Source organism: Hyposmocoma kahamanoa, unplaced genomic scaffold (genome assembly GCF_003589595.1).
Source record: "Hyposmocoma kahamanoa isolate Upper Pololo Valley unplaced genomic scaffold, ASM358959v1 78, whole genome shotgun sequence".
Lineage (NCBI taxonomy): Eukaryota > Metazoa > Arthropoda > Insecta > Lepidoptera > Cosmopterigidae > Hyposmocoma > Hyposmocoma kahamanoa.
The window spans coordinates 2,627,009-2,646,737 of NW_020653945.1; the positions used below are offsets into that span (position 1 = coordinate 2,627,009).

At 37.8% G+C, this 19,729-nt stretch overlaps 1 protein-coding gene and 1 non-coding gene across 3 annotated transcripts in view; one reads left to right on the forward strand and one right to left on the reverse strand.

Moving 5' to 3' along the window:
- The window catches only part of LOC113233043 (GTPase-activating protein and VPS9 domain-containing protein 1), a 62,179-nt gene that overhangs the window by 18,259 nt on the left and 24,191 nt on the right, over window positions 1-19,729 (forward strand). The window contains exons 4-20 of one of the 2 annotated variants that reach the window (XM_026467998.1): window positions 618-830; window positions 1,602-1,785; window positions 3,871-4,059; window positions 4,139-4,248; window positions 5,954-6,097; window positions 6,615-6,850; window positions 8,701-8,824; window positions 9,621-9,762; window positions 11,010-11,116; window positions 12,166-12,271; window positions 13,251-13,374; window positions 14,003-14,106; window positions 16,034-16,138; window positions 16,267-16,334; window positions 17,192-17,321; window positions 17,962-18,059; window positions 18,782-18,976. In XM_026467998.1, coding sequence (XP_026323783.1) covers window positions 618-830; window positions 1,602-1,785; window positions 3,871-4,059; window positions 4,139-4,248; window positions 5,954-6,097; window positions 6,615-6,850; window positions 8,701-8,824; window positions 9,621-9,762; window positions 11,010-11,116; window positions 12,166-12,271; window positions 13,251-13,374; window positions 14,003-14,106; window positions 16,034-16,138; window positions 16,267-16,334; window positions 17,192-17,321; window positions 17,962-18,059; window positions 18,782-18,976 — 2,379 coding nt within the window. The remainder of the gene's footprint in view (window positions 1-617; window positions 831-1,601; window positions 1,786-3,870; window positions 4,060-4,138; window positions 4,249-5,953; window positions 6,098-6,614; window positions 6,851-8,700; window positions 8,825-9,620; window positions 9,763-11,009; window positions 11,117-12,165; window positions 12,272-13,250; window positions 13,375-14,002; window positions 14,107-16,033; window positions 16,139-16,266; window positions 16,335-17,191; window positions 17,322-17,961; window positions 18,060-18,781; window positions 18,977-19,729) is intronic. The other variant, XM_026467999.1, reaches the window with a different exon arrangement.
- Window positions 2,353-2,471, reverse strand: LOC113233458. Its single transcript, XR_003310700.1, has one exon. It is a non-coding gene; the product is annotated as a 5S ribosomal RNA (ribosomal RNA).

The window sequence follows — 19,729 nt, forward strand, 5'->3', positions numbered from 1 at the left end:
ACGTAAGTGTAAATAAACTGTAAATAACTAAAAAATCAATCATTATAAATAATTTGATTTTACATTTTTAACTACACCAAAAACCTCAATTCTTATTAAATGATAACTTAATTATCTTTTTTAGTACGTAAAACATTTCGATGATAGATCATAATAAAAAAAATAATTAACATAAGCTTAAACGTAATCATTTCGATAACAGCTTTTTCACCATAACATAAATGAGTAGGTGAGAGAGAGATGTGAAATCATTGTTATTGTTGCTGTTTCACTCGGCGCTCGTTTGGTAGTATTCCCAATGCACTCGAAATCAAGCGAAATCGAAATAAAGGGAATCGGTTTATCCTATGTACACTCCAAAATAAATTTGTTGATTTATTTTTCGTTCTATCCCATATATTAATTTTATTTTAGTCTATGTCAAGTTGTAACATGATTTACTATGACATGCATGAATATGTCTCACTTTCAAATATTCAGCATTTCAAATAATCATTGTTTTTAAAAGCTTCTTAAGTATGTTTAATCTTTCTGATAGCCAAGGTTGCTTTCCGTGTTTTCCTCCTTACTTGATTTCTTCTAAACTTTTACTTATTGTAAATTATTTCTGACAACAGGTTCTCATCTGCAGACCGCCTAAAAAAATTCGGTCATCCAAACAGCCAAGAGTACGCGACTAAAGTAGCGCGTTATCGCAAATGGATTGTGCAATCATTGTACAACCTGACCAGCAAGTTCATCGTGTCGTTACGGGAGCACTGGTCGAACTTCCCCGCAACTATTGCATGGATTGTACAGCAGATTGTGCATTTGCTTAAACAACATACTAGGTATAGTATTATTGTTTAAAGTCCAAACTTCGGCGGAAATCGGGTTTTACGGAAGTTAACGATTGCGTTGTTAACCATTTCATTTAATATTATATTTTTTTCGCTCATCAGTTCGCTGTGGCAATTAGAAGTTTAACTGTTTAGATAACATTCTGTATTTGAATTATCGAATGTTTTTCTTGTATACTTGTATACAGGGTGTAAATGTGTAGTCTTATTAAAGGACCCAAACGTGTATTTGATTTAAGCTCGATGTGCAAAGCTTCATATGAAAATGAGCTATTAAAATATTAATACAAATGTAATGAAATTAACGTCGGCGTAGGTTTTCCATTTAGTTAAAGATCGATTAATTCACTCAAATTAGGATATAATGAAATATCCACATAATAATATGTAGTCAAGGAATAACTTCGTACTCTGGTTATTAACTGTAATTTCCTTGAATAACATAGCGCACCCTTGGTGTAATAAGGCCACATCTGCAAAATGACACCTTTTCAATGAGAGAGGTTTAAACATTCTGCGAACGAAATGTGTCGAAAACTTTATTATTAAATGATGGACTTTTAAAATTCCACATATACATAATTTATTTCATGTTGTTCATATATTTTTATATGACTTTTAAAAAGCACTTTTGACGTATGTTCATAAGTGGTTTTATTATACCGAGAATACAATAGAATGTGTCCTTATTAACTGAATATAACATTGAAACATGACTCCACATTTCTGTTACACCCTGTATATTTACTTGTTTTCCTCCAGGATATCAGAAAAGGAGCTGCACGCGATATGCACGGACCTGGTGTTGAACCACTTCATCTGCCCCGCGATTGTCAACCCAGAGGCCCATGGCGTAGTGGAAGTCCCTGTGTCCTATATCGCTAGGTTCAATCTCATACAGATCGCTCAAATCATGCAGATGCTGTGCCTTGCACGGTTCCAAGAGGTGAGTTTAGATAAGGCTATTGTTTAATACAACAACATCATACCAGTGATATTTGAAGTAATAGTCACGGTTCTTTTGTCATGCAACCTTACGACACTTATTTATAGTAAAGTAAGTGTGGAAGTTTTAATACTAAGCAAGCTTTTGGTATTTAAAAAATGAACGTTGCTTTTGTGACGAAGTTTAATTTCTCCTTTTTTTTTGAAATTCTTGTTTAAACCTAGGCAAAGTTCGTTAAATACGAAAAACTTACTTAGTTCGCCATTTTTGCTATATCGAAGTTCCTGTTATAAATCTCTGCATAAGCTTCCGCCAAACTCAACTCACTTTGCAAAGTATTGCGTCTTTGAGAGACTAGTTCTGTCTGCAAAGTTAGGAACTCAACCAACTATTGCGTCCTTGAAAGACTAGGTCTGGGGGCCTACACTCATTATCCGCTCGACATCCGTCCGAAACAATTAAAACAGTGTCAAGTATGAAACTTCATTTTTCTTCAGTCTTTGAGATAAGGCCTGTTTTAAGTTAGCAACGGCTCAGTGTTTTATTATGTTAGTCAGTATAGCAAAAAGCCAACGACACGCTGTGTTCCCAGGCGGTCACCCATCCAAGTACTGACAGCGCCCGACGTTGCTTAACTTCGGTGATCGGACGAGAACCGGTGTACCCAACGTGGTATGGACGTTGGCGACAGTGTAGCGAATTTAGTATACACTTTAAGGAATATGACGTCATCGGTAAAATGTCATTAGCCGAGGGCCTATGACTGTACCAAACGGCATCGGGTTTATTGTTATTTGTTCGGTAATATGGCACTGTATTATGAGAAGCAATTTTGGGACATAGACTTATTTATTTCAAATTCCTAGTTTCAATAAATATATATTCTTATATATAATGTTAAGTGACGGGACGAACAAGTAGTGCGCTTGATAGTAAGCTACACGCCTATCCATAACAGTCGCAGTGCTACTCAGAGCTTTAAATCGCAAAGATCTTAGGGGCATTGCCACTGCGCCCGTCACCCTGAGGCCAGTTGACGAGTTTCGTGTGCCTGTACCACCACCCCTCAAAACCGTAACGCAGTAATGCTAACATTACTGCTCGGTGGCAGAAATAGGCAAGGTGACTGTACCTCACTGGACGAACTCTCACAAGGAGCTCTACTGCTGTTTTATAGTATGAGTAGAACTCCTCTGTACGAGATAACTTATCGTTTACACTTTAAATGGCACACATTTTGGCGCAATCACCAACGATATAACGTCCGTTCGTTCTGGACCTTCTCCTTTACAATCTTAAAAGTACATGGATAATTATTATCGGGCAAAACACAAATTGCCAAGTTTTTTTTAATTTTTTTATACATATGTTTTGACCTCCATCTCACCTGATGGAAAGTCACGATGACGTCGACAATGGAGCATGCATACTCAAATAATGCCTATTCACTCTCGCCTTGAAAAGATCCAAGTTATAATGTTCAGGGAACTCGTCTGCAGGCAGGGAATTCCACTCTATAGCCGTTCACCAAATAAATGTCAAAGCGTAACGCTTCGTGCGAATCTTTGGAATGTCCGCTAGTCTCCCGGTGATGGAAAGGAGAAGGCGGAATTAAATCGCGTAATTCCATCGCACACTCTCCGTGATATATCCTGTAAAATACCGATAAGCAAGGAACTTTACGGCGCGGTGTTCAAGGCTCTGCAGTTTCGCTTCTACTAATTCCGAGTCACCTGTAAGCCTCTTTGATTCAATGTATCTGCCGAAGTTCAAATTGGACAACAGGTGCATTCCAAGTAGCTAAAGATTTTTCGACGCAAAGGTTGTCTGTATGTTTTTAACACAAAAGCTAGTCAGTATAGTAAATAGCCAACGACACGCTGTGTTCCGAGGCGGTCAATGTAGATAATCTTTTCTGTATTGTCTCTGGTCGGGGTGTTGTATCGTCGTTATTCAGAATCCCATAACACAAGTACTTTAGTTACTTCGTCGGAGTAACGTATGTCATGTTGTCTAGAATTTATTTATTTACAAAGTTTTGTTTCCGGGATTTTAAAATTTTAATTTGATTTTTTTGTATCACAGGCTGAGCCAAAAGTACGGGATCTATACACGAAATTCGAGCGTTCATGCGTCTGGTCGCTAGTGGAGAGCGTGATGAGTGAGGCATGTGCGCCCGCGCAGGTCCCACCTGCAGCTGACACTGCGCTGCGGACGGACCACGTCAGGAACACTACTATTGCACTGTTCACTGCCAACGATGCATATTTATTAGTGAGTCAATGTAGTGATAAGTCTAGTTTATCGGGTACAAGTGCACTTAATAAACACATTGTTAAACACTATTCAACAGGTAACGTTCCTAAAGCGAATCTCGTCAAAGCTGAATAACAATACCCCAAGCCTCACTTCCGAAGAGCAATCCTCCAGCTCCGGGCCAGTTGCTGAGGCCGCCGCTTTTAGGTAACGTGTGTCGTCATAATCTCTTTGTTTTATTACTACTATAGACACATTTTATCGTGGATCAAGTATATTATCCCTTTGTTACCCCTATCTTATCAGTTCGGGTCTTGAAACCGAAATACGTGAAAATAAAATAGAATAATAATAATGAAATCATTTATTTATCTTAGCACATTAATAAGTAAAATTAAATATAAGCTCTACACATTGTTTAGTAGTAACTTATGTCTAATATTAATGCAAACCTCCCTATTTTTTCACTATAGTTACAATAGTTAAGTAGTTATTAATTAAATACCTTATTTTTAATATTACAGAGAAAACATTCCTTCAAACATTTCTACATTAACTTTTACAAATTATTTTATTGAATGAACTTTTATTAAGTTCAATTTATTATTAATTAATAATAGAAATTAGAATAAACTAAAACATATTAGTTAGTACTGCAGTCTTATGTCTGTTTGGGATTTTTCACTAGAGGAAATACTGGATTCCAAACTGGTGGTACGGAGAAACCATCTTCCCTATTGAAATTAGTATCGCGATTTAAATCCGGAAAAATAGTTTCATTTCCTATGTGTAACAATCGCGAAAACCTAAGAACTGGATAAATATATTAGTACAAATTATAAAATTACAATACGAAAGCACTGTAAAGCTAGCTAAGCGCGCGCGTTAATCTCAAAGCATAGAACAAGCAGAGTGATGCATGCAGCGGGGCGTCAGCGTAGGCGCCGACGTAACAGATCATACGATCTTGATGTGTGGCCTAAGTTCATGAGCGGTAGCGACTCGCTACATCATAAAAGGTGTATTATAGCGCTTTGAGTTATAATTTGCGCCACACTTTAAATAGACGCGAACCTTCATGCTCTTTCCATAAAATATTGCCGTATGTGAGATATGCGAGTGTCGTGCATGCCATTTTCATTTCAGAACTTTTTTTTTTTAAAAAGAACATGTTTTCGTTTGATGATAAATATTTTACCATTACAGGGTTAGAACTTCAAAATGTAACAATATATTCAATTTATTACTTCAATATAGATGAAGTGGTGAATAATTTACTTTAATTTTATTATGGGTTATTTAACAAACAGACTAAAGACAGGATAGTTCACTATTCATTATTCATAAGTCATAATTTATTATTCAGAAAGTAAAGGTTATTTATATAGCTTCTGCGTAGTTGAATGACAAAAATCCGTGATAATGATCCGTTTAGCTTTTGCAAGTTGTACCTTATGATAGTTGTAACATTTTTGTTAAAATCGTTTAACGGAAAGTGGGTGAATATTTTCTTCAAATTTGAATAGGACTACTGCTGAGATACCCCCTTTCCAACAAAAGAATCACCGAAATGGGTTCAGAAGTTTCGTAGCAATTAACATATAGACAAAAAAAAACAGTCGAAATTAGCACCTCCTCCATTTTTCGAGACGGTAAAAATGTGTACAAATGTTTATTTACAACGAGTAACCCAGAGTTTCGTGCTCATTCTACACAGGGGAATTTGCTTTTCGAATTAGTACTAGAGTTTGACGACTTCAAATGTAATTGAAATAGAGATCAAATAAAGATATAAGTTGGTGTTTGAAAACTCGTTACCTATCTATTTATAGAAATACAGTTGTATAGAAATATAGTACCAGATCATAAGTGAAAAAACTAACCTAAAATGGTGTGATTGAATGTAATGCAGTGAGTCGAGCAGCGACAGTTCAAGTGGCGCGAGCGCTGAAGCGTGTGCTGCGCGTCTGGCCGCACTGCTGCAGACCCTCGAACCCAACTACCGCAGCAGACTGCACGACCTGCTCAGGAAGATGCCTGATCTGTCAAAACTCAGGTAATATAATATCAGCACTAAAGGACATTACAATTTTGACACAACATCATTATATAAGTACATCACAATTCACAACAAAGACCGTGAAATCTGGAACTCTTAAAATTTGTCTTATCCTTTTTCGGGCTATTAACACCACGTAACACGATTTTTGTTTCAATCTCATTTTCTAATTGGTTCTCTCATAAAAAAACATGAAAAAACTTTATTTTCCTTTAAGGAAAAGTACAAAGTTTCGGGTTTCTGTTAGAAACAGGAAAGTAGAATGAATGCAGTGGAGATGAGATCTTTGTGAAAAAAAATGTGGAATAAAGTAAAGTGGCTTGAAAGAAGATGTGGTGATTAGAATAGAAAAATAAATATTGAGGTTGGTTTGGGCCATTAGGGTGGATGGATGTAAGAAGAGTTACAAAACAGATTTATGATGCGAATGTCGATGGAACGGTTGTAAGAGGACGTTCCAGAAGGACTTACATTGAAGAATATAGTTGTACTGTACACGTTCATTCTTTTACAGACAATCCCCACAATCAGAAACCAAAGACAATCCCGTGGAAAACGGGCACAGTAAGAAGAGCATCCTTGCGAAAGTGCCGAAACCGCGATTGCCGCGTACCGGAAGTGCCAACTCAAACTTGTCTATGCACTCTAACGAAGACAAACCTCTCAACGGGAGTGCTGAAAAAGACGACTTGGAGCACATCGAAGTGCTGATTATTAAGCTGGCTAATATTGAGGACCATGAATATATTGGTGAGTTCGAGGCATTAATTTAATTTAAAAAAAAATCTATATTAAATTATTCGACGGTAGAAATTTGAATTGTCGTAAGGGACATTTTGTTGTACGGGAAAATGTCCCTTACGTCAAAAGTCACTTAAGACATTTTGAAACTGAATACATCACAAAGTTATTACCTTTGTATCGACGTTGGAAATTTGAAATGTCATAAGAGACTTTTTGTTGAAAGGCACATTTTGTCGTAAGGGAAAATGTCCCATACGATATTTCAAATTTCCACCATATGGATGTTAGTCCTTAAGTTATATACTGTATGGGTCACAGTGTCCTGATGTAAATGAATAAATGAAAAAATAAAAAAAACTCTTTTTATCGAGTTCTAAGGTTCTTAGAGATTTTAGCTTCGCGATGTTCATGAAAAACAAACCAGCGTTTCGGATCTTTGACTGGTCCCATGGTCAGTCAGTCGTGATCACGTAAAAGGCCCGAACCGTTGGTTTGTTTGAAAAAAGGCGACTGAGGTCCGAAATAAAAAAAAACCGGTTGTTTCCAATTGCTCTTTTTACTCTACTATACTGCTCAACAAAGTCTAGGGAACAAGGTTATTATAATATTTTTTTACAAATTTAACTTAATTATTAATACAAAGATCGGACACTCAGAAAAAATTCCTTCAATCCGGCCGGATCCGAACCGACGCCTTCTAGCATGCCGTGGCAGACGCTATACCAACTAAGCAATTTAGTTGGTCTAGCATACTGTGGCAGACGTTATACCAACTTAGCAACTTAGTTGGTCTAGCATACCCTGCCAGACGCTATACCTAATCAGTTCGTATCCGGCCGGATTGAAGGAATTTTTTCTGAGTGTTCGATCTTTGTATTAATAATTATAACAAAATAGTGGAGTAATTTCACATAAAAAGTAATTGAATATCAATTCAATAATAATTTAAATTTAACATACTTTTTCCTTATATATGCGTTTATCAAAAGACGCGTTTTAATATTAATTTTATTTACATTTTTTATACGCTTTTGGTTTTTGTTTTATATTTTTAAATTTGGAAGCGTAATTTAATTTTTGCGACTTAGGCGCAGTTACATAGACCAAATAAAGGATATAAGGAGGTCAAGGAGCTGGCTTGTAGGCTCCACCGACAAGAGTATAAAGTTTGATGATGATGAATTTAATACATTTTAATTTACATTTATGAATTTCAGTGGCCAGTATATTTCTAAAGAAAATATTGGAAAAGTTTATATATACTAGACTTTGTTGAGTAGTGTATATTGGCAGAAAAACCTAGTTTATAATAAAACTTTTAGTAACAGTAGAGCTCAGTTCAGAAACAGCGACTATACTTATTTCTGCCGCGAAGCTGCAATGTGAGCATTACTGCGTTCGGATTTTGAGGAAAATGAGCGCTGGGGACTGGGACACTGGGACACAAACTTCTCAACTTTATGTCTCAGGGTGACGGGCGCAGTGACAGTGCCCCTCAAAGCTTTGTCATTTAAAGCTCTAAGTGGTACTGCAACTGTTATGGACAGGCGTGTCGCTTACCACCAGGCGCATGACTTGTTCATCTCGTCACTTGATATCATAAAAAAAATTTTGTGACCTCGAACTTGCATATATTAGCTTGTTATGGGATTTGAGTCCCACTTGATAGCACTGGGTCTGGCGTGATTTGTGATACCTCTTAAAAATTAATGACAAATTAATACAGTACAATGTCATTAACGAATTATTTGAGGTTTTTCCATTCACTAAATCTTATTATAAATTGCTTAAAAATGCTTTGCCTAAAATGGTACATATTAATAAAGTAAGTGAGCAAAGATTATTTCTCTATAAAGGTCTCGTCCCGGAATCGAAAGTGTTGGAGTGTTACTACGGAGGTTCTGAAGCAGGTGACGCCGACGACAACGGTTCTGCGCTCGCTGTGGCTGGGCCTGGTGCGCCTGTGCAGAAGAGAACTAGGTATTTATTTTGAGATTGAGTGATAGGTTGGTACAAATTGGTTTTATTATTATTTTTTACACAGTTTTATTACATAACATTGGTTGATCCAGAATGGCGTAAGTGGAATGACAACATTAGTAATCATTAGAACGTCGTAACATTCACAATTCAGTCTATTTGCCAAAATTGTGTCGTCTTTCACAATCTATCGATAAAACTATCGACAACAACTACATAACTATTTAAAATTTTATGAAAACTGGCAACCCTACAAATGTCATTTTACTCCGTCTTCAAAAAAGACAGACCATAGACTATCACGTCTTACGATTTAGTGTAAAACATTTTTTATGGTACTTAAATTACGCAAGTACGACGTGATGATGTTGTTGATGATGGTATGTGCCAGTACGTTAACATTACAGCACGTCCCTTCATTATTCATGATTAAATTTTGTTTTTTCTGTATAAGTATGTGTTTATATCAATGTGTAATTATTTATGTCCCTTGTGCTTTTATGTCTGATGTCTTATACCTTGTGAAGTGATTGTAAATGTTTTATTTTTTTTTCTTATATATATATATATATATATTAAATGTATGTGCGCATTTGACCTCCATCTCACCTGATGGAAAGTAACGATGGAGCATACACACCTAAATAATGCCCATTCTCTTTCGTCTTGAAAAGACCTTAGTTATAATGGTTAAGGAACAAGCCTGCAGGCAGGGAATTCCACTCCATAGCTGTTCGCCAATGTGCTGAATGAAAGTTTTATCTATGAGGCATTTCTGATCTCTATTTGTTTTCAGGTTTTCAGTATCCCACGATGAGGTATCATTGGGAAATACATCGGATAACTTAGAGGCGGTGTCAGAAGCAGCGTCTAATCACAGCGTCACGTCCAGCTTGGAGCTCGAAACTGAGGACCAGAATGATAATCTTTCAGATATGGTATGCATCACGTGATCAGGATTCACGGAAATAGCAATTTTCTACGACGCATTAGAAATGGTTGCTTATACTGGAATCAGACATCATTTCCATAATAAATTTATTAGTTTTATAAATTTCTTACAGACGAATTTGACATTAATGGTATTAAGCTTGCAACATTGCATTTAGGGCAAGTTATCGGCGTCTGAACTGGATAACTAATTATGTGCATTTCAGACATCAGCGCTCATCTGTGAATTCAATAACATGGGACAGATTTAAAAATAAAATTGTCTTCAAAATAGGCCCAGGGAGGTTAAGTTTAAACTTGAATATAAAATTTTATTAATAACATTGGTTAGTGTACAATCTGCCGAGTAGTGGTCGTCAACAAACTGTACAGGTATGAACTTAATAAGGTAGAGCAAGAAGAACCCTATCGCCCGTAGGTGTGTGCTGAATAATTTATAGATAAGTACGTGATATCTGCGCCGTGAGAACTAAGGCAACAGACATACGGGGGAAGGAAATAACGGTGTACTGGGATGGATATTCTCACTGCCGGTCTCCCAGACTCACAAGACCGATCTACTGATGGCTAAAGGTGTCTTGGCCACAGTGAGACGATGCTAGCAGGAGATAAATTAAACTCGACTGCTGTTGAAAGACTAATTTTAATAATAAATTAATTGCTATTACAAAAAGGTGTCTAATATCTGAGTGTCTTGTCGGTGTAAAGCGCCGTCAAAGCATTATCTTGCAGCCTGGTTTTCGGTCATTCGTCTTGCACAGCAGTGCTGCTGAAGCACTTTCGTGTTGTCTATTTTTGGGTCGTTTGCCTGCTGAGTGGAATGTTCAAAGGTTGTTTGAACAGTTAGGACTTTGTGAGTGGTACAGAGTTTGTGTGTGAATGCATAACGACCCCTCCTACGTAAAGTATCGTATGTCGAAATTGCCAAGTTTACAGGGGAGCGTTTTCACTGAAATGAACATAACACGTGACTAGCACTTCTCAGTCTTATTCGGCAAACCTCGTTACTCACATAGAGTGTTATAAAATACTAGATATCGGTTAGATGATCACTCTTTCAGTGAGTTCAGAACTTTAAAACGCTCCCCTGTAAACTTGGCAATTTCTACATACGACACTTTACGTAGGAGCGGTCGATAAGCACTTAAGTGCTTGCGTATTCGATTGCGTACTTTTGTGACAACCCTTGGGTTGCACGTAGATAGGAGTGTTTTAACACATTATTGATGTACAGGTATCGGCGAACGTAAGCGGTCGCGGCAGCCCTAACATCTCAGGTCGAGAGACGCCTTCGTCACAGGTGACGGACGGTGACGCCGCGGGCGATGCCCCACCAAGGCGGTACGTTATACACCTTTTATCTTCAACTCAAGGACCCTCATAGTCTGTCTTTTTTGAAGACGGAGTGCAGTGCAGCTAGTGATTGCAGTCGATAAATATTTTATCGATTGTCGACTGAATATTAATCACGCTTATGGAATAAATAGCCGAACTTGTTTCATTTGAATCATCCTCGACCCATTATTCATCCAATTACTGAGCACAAGTTCATTTGAATTGTCAATTTTTGTAAGTACATACATTCATATACTGTATTTAGAACTATGTTTATGAAAAATACAAGAGGATACATATTTTAAAGTTTCTTATTTTGATTCAATGTAGATAATGTCTATAATAAACGTGACATGAAATGTAATAAATTCTTGTCAAAATGTAAATTAATAAAAATTCATTTCGATGCTAGTAGACCAACTGTCAAAATAAGATTATAGAAGGCAATAACGCAATTATGTATGTATATTTTAAAAATGTATGTATATTTTAGCCCAGCCCTCGATACTCTTGTCCCGCATGTGATCTAAGGGAGAAGGGGGTGACTGAAAACCAGCGCTGCGACTGTCCTGGACAGGAGCAGCACCAGCTGAGACACCTCCTTTTGCCTCCTGTACTGCAATGTTTAGTTATAGTTGGTAGTCTAGTGGTTGATATATGTATAGTTGTTATTTTGTTTGTTGTAACAAGGAGGCAATAAAGAGAGATTTTATTTTTTATTTATTTTTTAATTAGTAATCATTACGACGTCGTAACATTCAGTAAAAATTCAGTAAATTTTTTGAAAAATTTTGCTTTCTTTCACAATCTAACGATAAAACTATCGACAACATCTACATAACTATTTAAAATTTTACGATAACTGGCAACCCTTCAAATGTCATTTTACTCCGTCTTCATAAAAGAAACTACATCTAGGTAACCTAATTAAGCAACATTCTTATCTATCACTACAGCCAAGTACTTCCCTGGATGAATTCTTCCACATCATATTCTATTGCTACTAAAATGTATAATACTGAACGCATTATTAAAGAATTATCTTCTTTTCGCAGTCTGCCACAAAACGTACCAATCAGTCAAGCTGGCAGTGCGCAGGCGAAGCTACTCAAGCAGACCAGGAACGAAATCGAAGACAAGTTCTGCAAATTCGAGATAACGGTATAAAATTATTTGTATTAATAATTATAACTAACTAGTAGAGTAAAAAGTCGTTGAAAGACCAAGTACAAAGACACGACGCAAGCATATAGAAAAATTCGTGAGGTCCGTTGGTTCGTTCCGTGGCTTAGTTGGTATAGCGTCTGGCACGGTATGCAAGAAGACGTCGGTTCGAATCCGACCGGATCGACGGAATTTTTTCTGAGTGTTTTTTCTGAGTGTTCGATCTTTGTATTAATAATTATAACAAACTAGTAAAGTAATTTCTGAAAAAATAATTGAACATCATGGTGGCGAAACCTCCTGACATTCAATAAATTTAATTACTTGTAAAAATTTCGTTATGCTTTATTCAGATTGCCTGCATACTTGTGCACTTATTTTTTTTATTTTTATTTTTATTTTTTATTGTGACTCGGCAAAATGACTGCACCGCGCCTGATGGAAAGTGCGAATACAGTCCAGAGATGAGAGTAACGGATGGAAAACACAAATATCTTCACTCCGTCACTATCATTTTGCCGGTCTGGCCAAATGCTTCTTCACACTACGTTTGAAGGACCCGATGTTATAGAGGGGAGGGAATACATGCGCCGGGAGTTGGTTCCACAATTTGATGGTTCGGCATAAGAACGAATTGCCAAACTTTTTAGTGCGGGACGGTATTGAACTGACCGTCCAACTGTGGCAACGCAGTCCGGCACGGGTGGTCCGCTGATGGAAAGGAGAGGAAGGGATAAGGTTGAATAACTCTTCAGAGCACTCACCGTGTCACACTTTGTCATATACGACCAAAATTCGTGCGTTCAATTCCCGGTAGAACCAATTTGGATATCAAATTTTACTGAATTGCCTTTGGCCTAGGTGTTCTCAGTAATTACACTGCTCGAGTTTTCGTAGTACATTGAATGACCAATTGTTGTTATCACGTTATTGTTAGATATTTGCAGTTATTATAGTAAGTATGTGACCTTTTCAGAAACTTCTGGAAGGCGATGAGACCATCAGCATAATGTCTGACACGTGGAGTACAGACGTACTGGCCTCCGATTCGGAAACCATTGGGGACTCTTGCGATCAGACGCAAGTGGCCGCTAACCAAGGTAATTTTGCAAAATAATAGACATTTTGCCGTTACTTATGGCTCTAATAACAATCTGAGAGACTACGGCGCTGCTGCTAATTTCTCTTTCTCTCATATTACATTGAAACAAGCGAGAAAGAGTAAACACGAGCGAACGCTCCGTTCTCATTCTGCCCTTAGAGCATTATGGTGCTTAAATAAACAACACTTGGTTTTAGGACAATAAAGACGTGATGTTTGTGTGTGTTGGTTGGCTGGTAGAATTTTTTTAAATAATTTCAAGTGACGGGACGAACGAGTCGAGCGTCTGATGGTAAGCTACACGCCTGTCCATAACAGTTGCAGTGCCACTCAGAGCTTTAGATCGCAAAGATCTGAGGGGCAGTGCCACTGCGCCCGCCACTCTGAGACATAAGTTGACAAGTCCCATGTGCCTGTAATTTCACCATCACCCTTACCCTTTACAACCGGAACACAGAAATGCTGACATTACTGCTTGGCGGAAGAAATAGGCAAGGTGGCTGTACTTCCCTTGATGAAGTCTTTCTAGGAGCTCTACTGCTACTAAAATTATTACTAGAAATTCCTTATTAGCCACGTATTGTACACTATATTTTGTTTTGTTATACTTGTTTATTGAATTGTAGGTGCTAATGCGAATAATACAAACGCGCCAGACGTATCGGAGACAGCCAGCGAGTCTGCCTGGAGCATGGATGTCTTGGCTTCCGACAGCGATCGCAACACTGAGGTATGAATAAAAATAATCTAACAGACGCAAACCTACCATTCGGTTTCATACCTAGATACATACATGCAACCCTTTGCTTATACCATCGAGTATATAGAAAAAGAGACGAAGTGTCATTTAATTTGTTCGAAAGCTATTCTGCCATATTATTACGCTGACAACTGCGCTCGGATTGGTCAGCCCGAATTCGAAACAATTGACGGGTGTCGTCAAATCTACCTGTTAACTCAAGTTAATAGCTTTGCTGTAATGGACGAAAATTGAAAAATTACATAATTGAATATATAATTACCGACGAAATGTGATTAAGTTTGTTTTGTAATTATATGTTTTGTTGATTTTCCTACACCACCTATTGGAACGGCACCCCGTAGTTAGAGTTATTATATTTATTACAATAAATGCAGAATATTTTTGGAATATACGGAGACGTATACACAGGTCAGTTGTTGGCGCTATACTATAGCTTTCTAATTTGTTATTTCAGCGCAAACGCGACTTGATATTTAAAAGTGATATAAGGAAAATTTGCCTGATGGACGGGCCATATTTCGTCTCTTTTTCTGCCATCTGTTAATAGTGTCGTCGGCATTTGTTTGGAAAATTTTAGATCTTGTGACTAAAATCCTTTGATATTACTATAGTTAACGTAATAATCGTCAAATATAACTTTATATATAGTTAAAAATCTCATTATTGAAGTCATCAAGTTATCTTTGAGCTTGCTGTATATTCAAGAATACAATAATATAAGATATTTATTCGCTGAAAAATGTGGTTGACATTATAGTATTAGATCGTACATTTCGCCAAAATTTGGCATGCGAATATTTTATAATAATAATAATAACGCACACACTCAACATAGCCCCGCACTAGGGAAACCCTGTGTCGCGGGTGCCATAGACACACACATAGACAACCACAAATTACACCCAAACTCACGAGAGAAATAAATGTAGGTCATACAAATATTTCGCCCGGCCCGGGAATCGAACCTGAGACCTCTGCGTGGCAGTCCGGCATGGTAACCGTTCGGCCACGCAGTATACTATGTTTATTTCGCTTTTGATGCATCAAAAGCGAAATAAAAATGCACTCAATGTTAAATTAATAGAATAACATAAGAAGCAAACAATAACAATTGGAATTTAACCAGAAAATTGGAAGTCAAAAATATAACATACAATCATTGACTTACAAATAAATGGACGACGGGTCTAATACAAAAACCACGAAAAAAATGTCCCAAGTCAACCTAATCGAAATTTAAATTGTTATGTCATCGCAGTATCGCGCTGTCCGTAGAACAAATGAAGACTAAAGCGGAGTGTCGCGCTCTGTATACGATTTTAGCGCCTTACAAGTGCGGACACTTTTTAGCGCGGACCCGACGTCCATATAATTGTAAGTCAATGCATACAATAGTTAAATTCACATTTTATGTTATCTAGTAAAAAATCATCAACATTGTGGTAGCATAACTAACAAATTATGCAATTGCGTTTAAAATTGTATACACTGTATTGTATATACATGTACATTTAATTCTTTAACGGCATCCGGTAATTTATTAAATAATTTGGGTGCTAATACGACCATCGTTATACTGTAAAATTCCTAATTAGGGCATTGGTTGTGCCGTATTTCTCTTTTATTCCTTGTATTTCTAGGATATCTAGTTTTGACTATATTAAAGTTGCCTAGATATTGTTTCACATAAACATAGGCCTCGTAAATATACTACTCGTAACTTCAACAATTATTAGATACATTTACATAAAAAATCATTAGATTGGCCTTTATTTTCTGATCTCTAACATATATGTAACTCAATTTTGATAAAAATGTTGTGCCCTTTTTCGTTCCGAGGGCAGTATTAACAGGACAATCTTAAAGTACTATACGAAATTGTGTTTACGTGCAGGTGGACACAGATGATTGTGTGTCAGTGGCTGCAAGGTCAGACACCTCTTGGCCGCGCAGACCTTCACATCAGGAGGACTCCACTCCAGTGAAAATGTCCAACCAGGTAAAATGTTTGTCTTACTTATACAGGCTTTGAAACAATGATTATTTCACAGTGTGGTAAATTCTGTGCTAGATTATTATATGCCGTTTTTGTGTAAAGTTTCCGTGATTCATTGATTTTTGTTCTAGAACGGAAGCGCAAAAAGACCAGACGTGAACAGTCCAAGGCATACTTCGAGATCTTGTTTATCTAACAGGTGAATTTATCCTGATTTTTTGACATATAAAAGTTCCAAAGGTGCAGCGAGCACCTCCAAACTTGGATGCGGCATTATTTTGTGTCGCATACATTTATGAGAGCGTTAGCTGGCCCTTTTCAATGTAGGTCCCCCCTTACCGAGACTCACTTTGAAGTCTCCCAACTCGCAGCTTACATCCTGTGTTTTCGTTAACGAGATGTGTTGCTGCTATACTTATAAGTTTTGAGTTTTTTATCAGGCGCTATTTCATTCAGTAATTTTGTAAGCAAAACAATTTCATAAATACAGTGAAACAAAATTCTCAAACATATTTTCAAGTTCAAATCCCATCTGATCGAAAATTTTTCTGTGTTCGATCTTTGTATTAATAATTCATAATATATACTAGTTTAATGTCATTATAACATTTTAATTTCCTTGTAATATTCACTAAAGATCAAAAAAACATTTTCTATTTTTACACACTTAATCTATTCCAAAAACTTGCGTTAAAAAAATTAAATTAACAAAGGACGTAGACTTTTTATACAATAATAACATGATATTGCCGTGTCGTTTATTTATGTCATTTATCATCAGTTCTCACGATATTTTCCTTTCATCATTTATATTTTCCTTTACTGTAATAATATTTATTGTCTGAAGAAAAAGGTTTTTCGATCACTGCTTCTTGTTTACAGTTTCTCGAATTCTAAAAAAATGAAGTATAATTCAATAATAAAATATATTCATAAATGTATGAAAGTTAGAAATTGAGCTCAACATGTGTCGCTACGGCGATCCGAAACGTCGATCGATCTCCCATTGGGCTACCATAGTTAAAAAGCGGCGTATGTCACGTAATTTGCCTTCAGGTCTGGCGGAGGTTACCTAAGTGCAACAGCAGCACTGTCTCGAGGCGGCGAGCTCGATTTAGCGTCGCAAGGACCACAGCACTTCCTTGAAAATAGGAAGAGCATACTCGTTAACGGGTATCCGGTACGGGTGGGTAAGGGGAGAACCCGACTTCTTAGCACGCTTCAACATCAAACTTAATCAGACCTGTGTTACTAATGAAGGGGGATTTGAACAGTTTTTGCCGCAACTGGCAGTCGAGTCGGGACGGTGGTCCGGCTGACGATACTGTCAGTAGGCGGTTCCATTGGCATCGAATAAGATAGAATGTTTGTGAACATATCATGTACCTAACAGCCTTTAGGCTGGTTTCAGAGCAGTGCGGATTTATTTGCGGACCGTCCGCGCGGAGCACCATAGCGGAGTAACACGTGTGGCGTTAGAACATCGTTTCACAGTGACGCGGATTGCTCCGTACAGAACACGCTCCGCGTGGACTCCGCACTAGCCACCCGCGCGTTCATTGTAGACGACTGTCTTCCGTGAATATCCGCAATGACTTAAATACTCGATTCTACGCATGCGGATGGCCCGCAGGCGGACAGTCGGTACACACAGCTGTGAAACCAGCCTTACAAAGGAAAATTGAGAACATCCGTACAAAGCACATTCATTGTTTTTTTAAGGGTGGCAGGCCATTTTCCAAATTACGCAACCGCTTGAAAATAAACTTGTTCAAATAAAACTCTTCAGTTAAAGTTTTACAGACAACTTGTATGTGGTAAAACAGGTAATGACTTGCTACGCTACGTCAGCCCCTGAGAGTCCGAGCACATCTGCGCCTGCCGCGATGCCTAACGATGTATTCGATTATGTTCCGCAAAATGGGTAAGCCAATACACTTTTACGGGAAAAGATTGACAAGTTACAGTTTTACTCTGAAAAGGTATCGTTAGTAATACTAGATAGACTTGAATGAAAAAATCAGCCATTCCCATTGACTTACAAATAAATGGACGACGGGTCTAATACAAAAACCACGAAAAAAATGTCCCAAGTCAACCTATTCGAAATTTAAATTGTTATGTCATCGCAGTATCGCGCTGTCCGTAGAACAAATGAAGACTAAAACGGAGTGTCGCGCTCTGTATACGATTTTAGCGCCTTACAAGTGCGGACACTTTTTAGCGCGGACCCGACGTCCATATAATTGTAAGTCAATGGCCATTCCGTATATTTTGGTCATGACAATATGAATCCGTTCGGGATTTGAGCGTCCTCATATCATCTATACAATCAACTGTTTGGTTAAAATTCTAAAGCAGTTACGCAATAAATCGAATAAGTGACACTTTCACGTATATTTCGAGGATTTCGCTTGATATCGCATCACTTTTTCCAGCAATAATTATGTGAATAACATCGTCAAATTGTATTTGAAAAATGGTAGTCCAAAAGTGAGGTTATTTTCTCCTCTGTACATCTATGACTATTTGTAGTTGGCATTACGATTAGCCATCACTAAACAGTCTATGGTCGGGTCAGTGACTTGTTGTTTACATTTTGTTGAAAATGGATTGAATCGAAGTATAGCTTGACTTATTCTTCAGAAGTAGTGCACCAACTGAATCGACCTTGGAAGGTGGGAAAAGCCAATCAGACGCAACCAGCCAATGGGTGGATGACTCATTCCCGCAGCGAGCCAACGATCCCCACCACTCGCCAGACGCTCCTTTCCCTTCCACTTCTAAGTACGACTTGCCGTCGACTTCGAAGCCTTACGACGACAATGATCTTATGGATAGGTGAGTTGTTATATCGAATAGATAGTCTCGCCAAAGCGTGAACGAATCCCCAATGATTGATTGGTTATGGTTACTCAAATAGAGAATAGCACAATTTTCATTACGAAACCGCTGCCTTCTACTTCTAAGATTATATCGTACGATGTGAAATCGCTCTAGGCGTCGTCTTCCGACGAAGCTCACGAGCTCAAATCGACCTTCGGCAGGGCTCCCGAGTGACCTCTGAGTGTACCGCCGACAGTGCAAGCGCTCAGACAAGTCTTTCATTTACATTACAATCCTTGTACAACCCCAATATTCGGTTCCGCATGACTGCACTCGGCGGGAACGTTATTTTCACCTCTCTGAGCGCGTGCTTAGGTTCCTTTTTCCTCATTCGTCAGATTTAGTAGGCTATTATAGCGTAGATATTTTCGATTTTGCATGTAGTGACGTATTTTTTAGGTAATGACTATTAAGTAATCTGTGTCTCCGGCGACATTATTTGTAGACAGAGGAGGTGTCCTTGCAAGAGGCGAGGTCTAAAATACCAAGAATAAATACATGATGGGCGTATGTGAAAAGATAGGATAAGGAAGGAAGCGAAGGGGTTATATACGGGGCCCACCGAATAAACGTGTATTATCTTTACATTTATTACCTATTATTATACACGCTTATACCGTGGGGCCCGTTGTTATGTCAGGAGCGTTCTTTGTAAAGGTTCATAGCATTTGGCTACCGTAGTGAGAGACTAGGATGATGGTATTTATG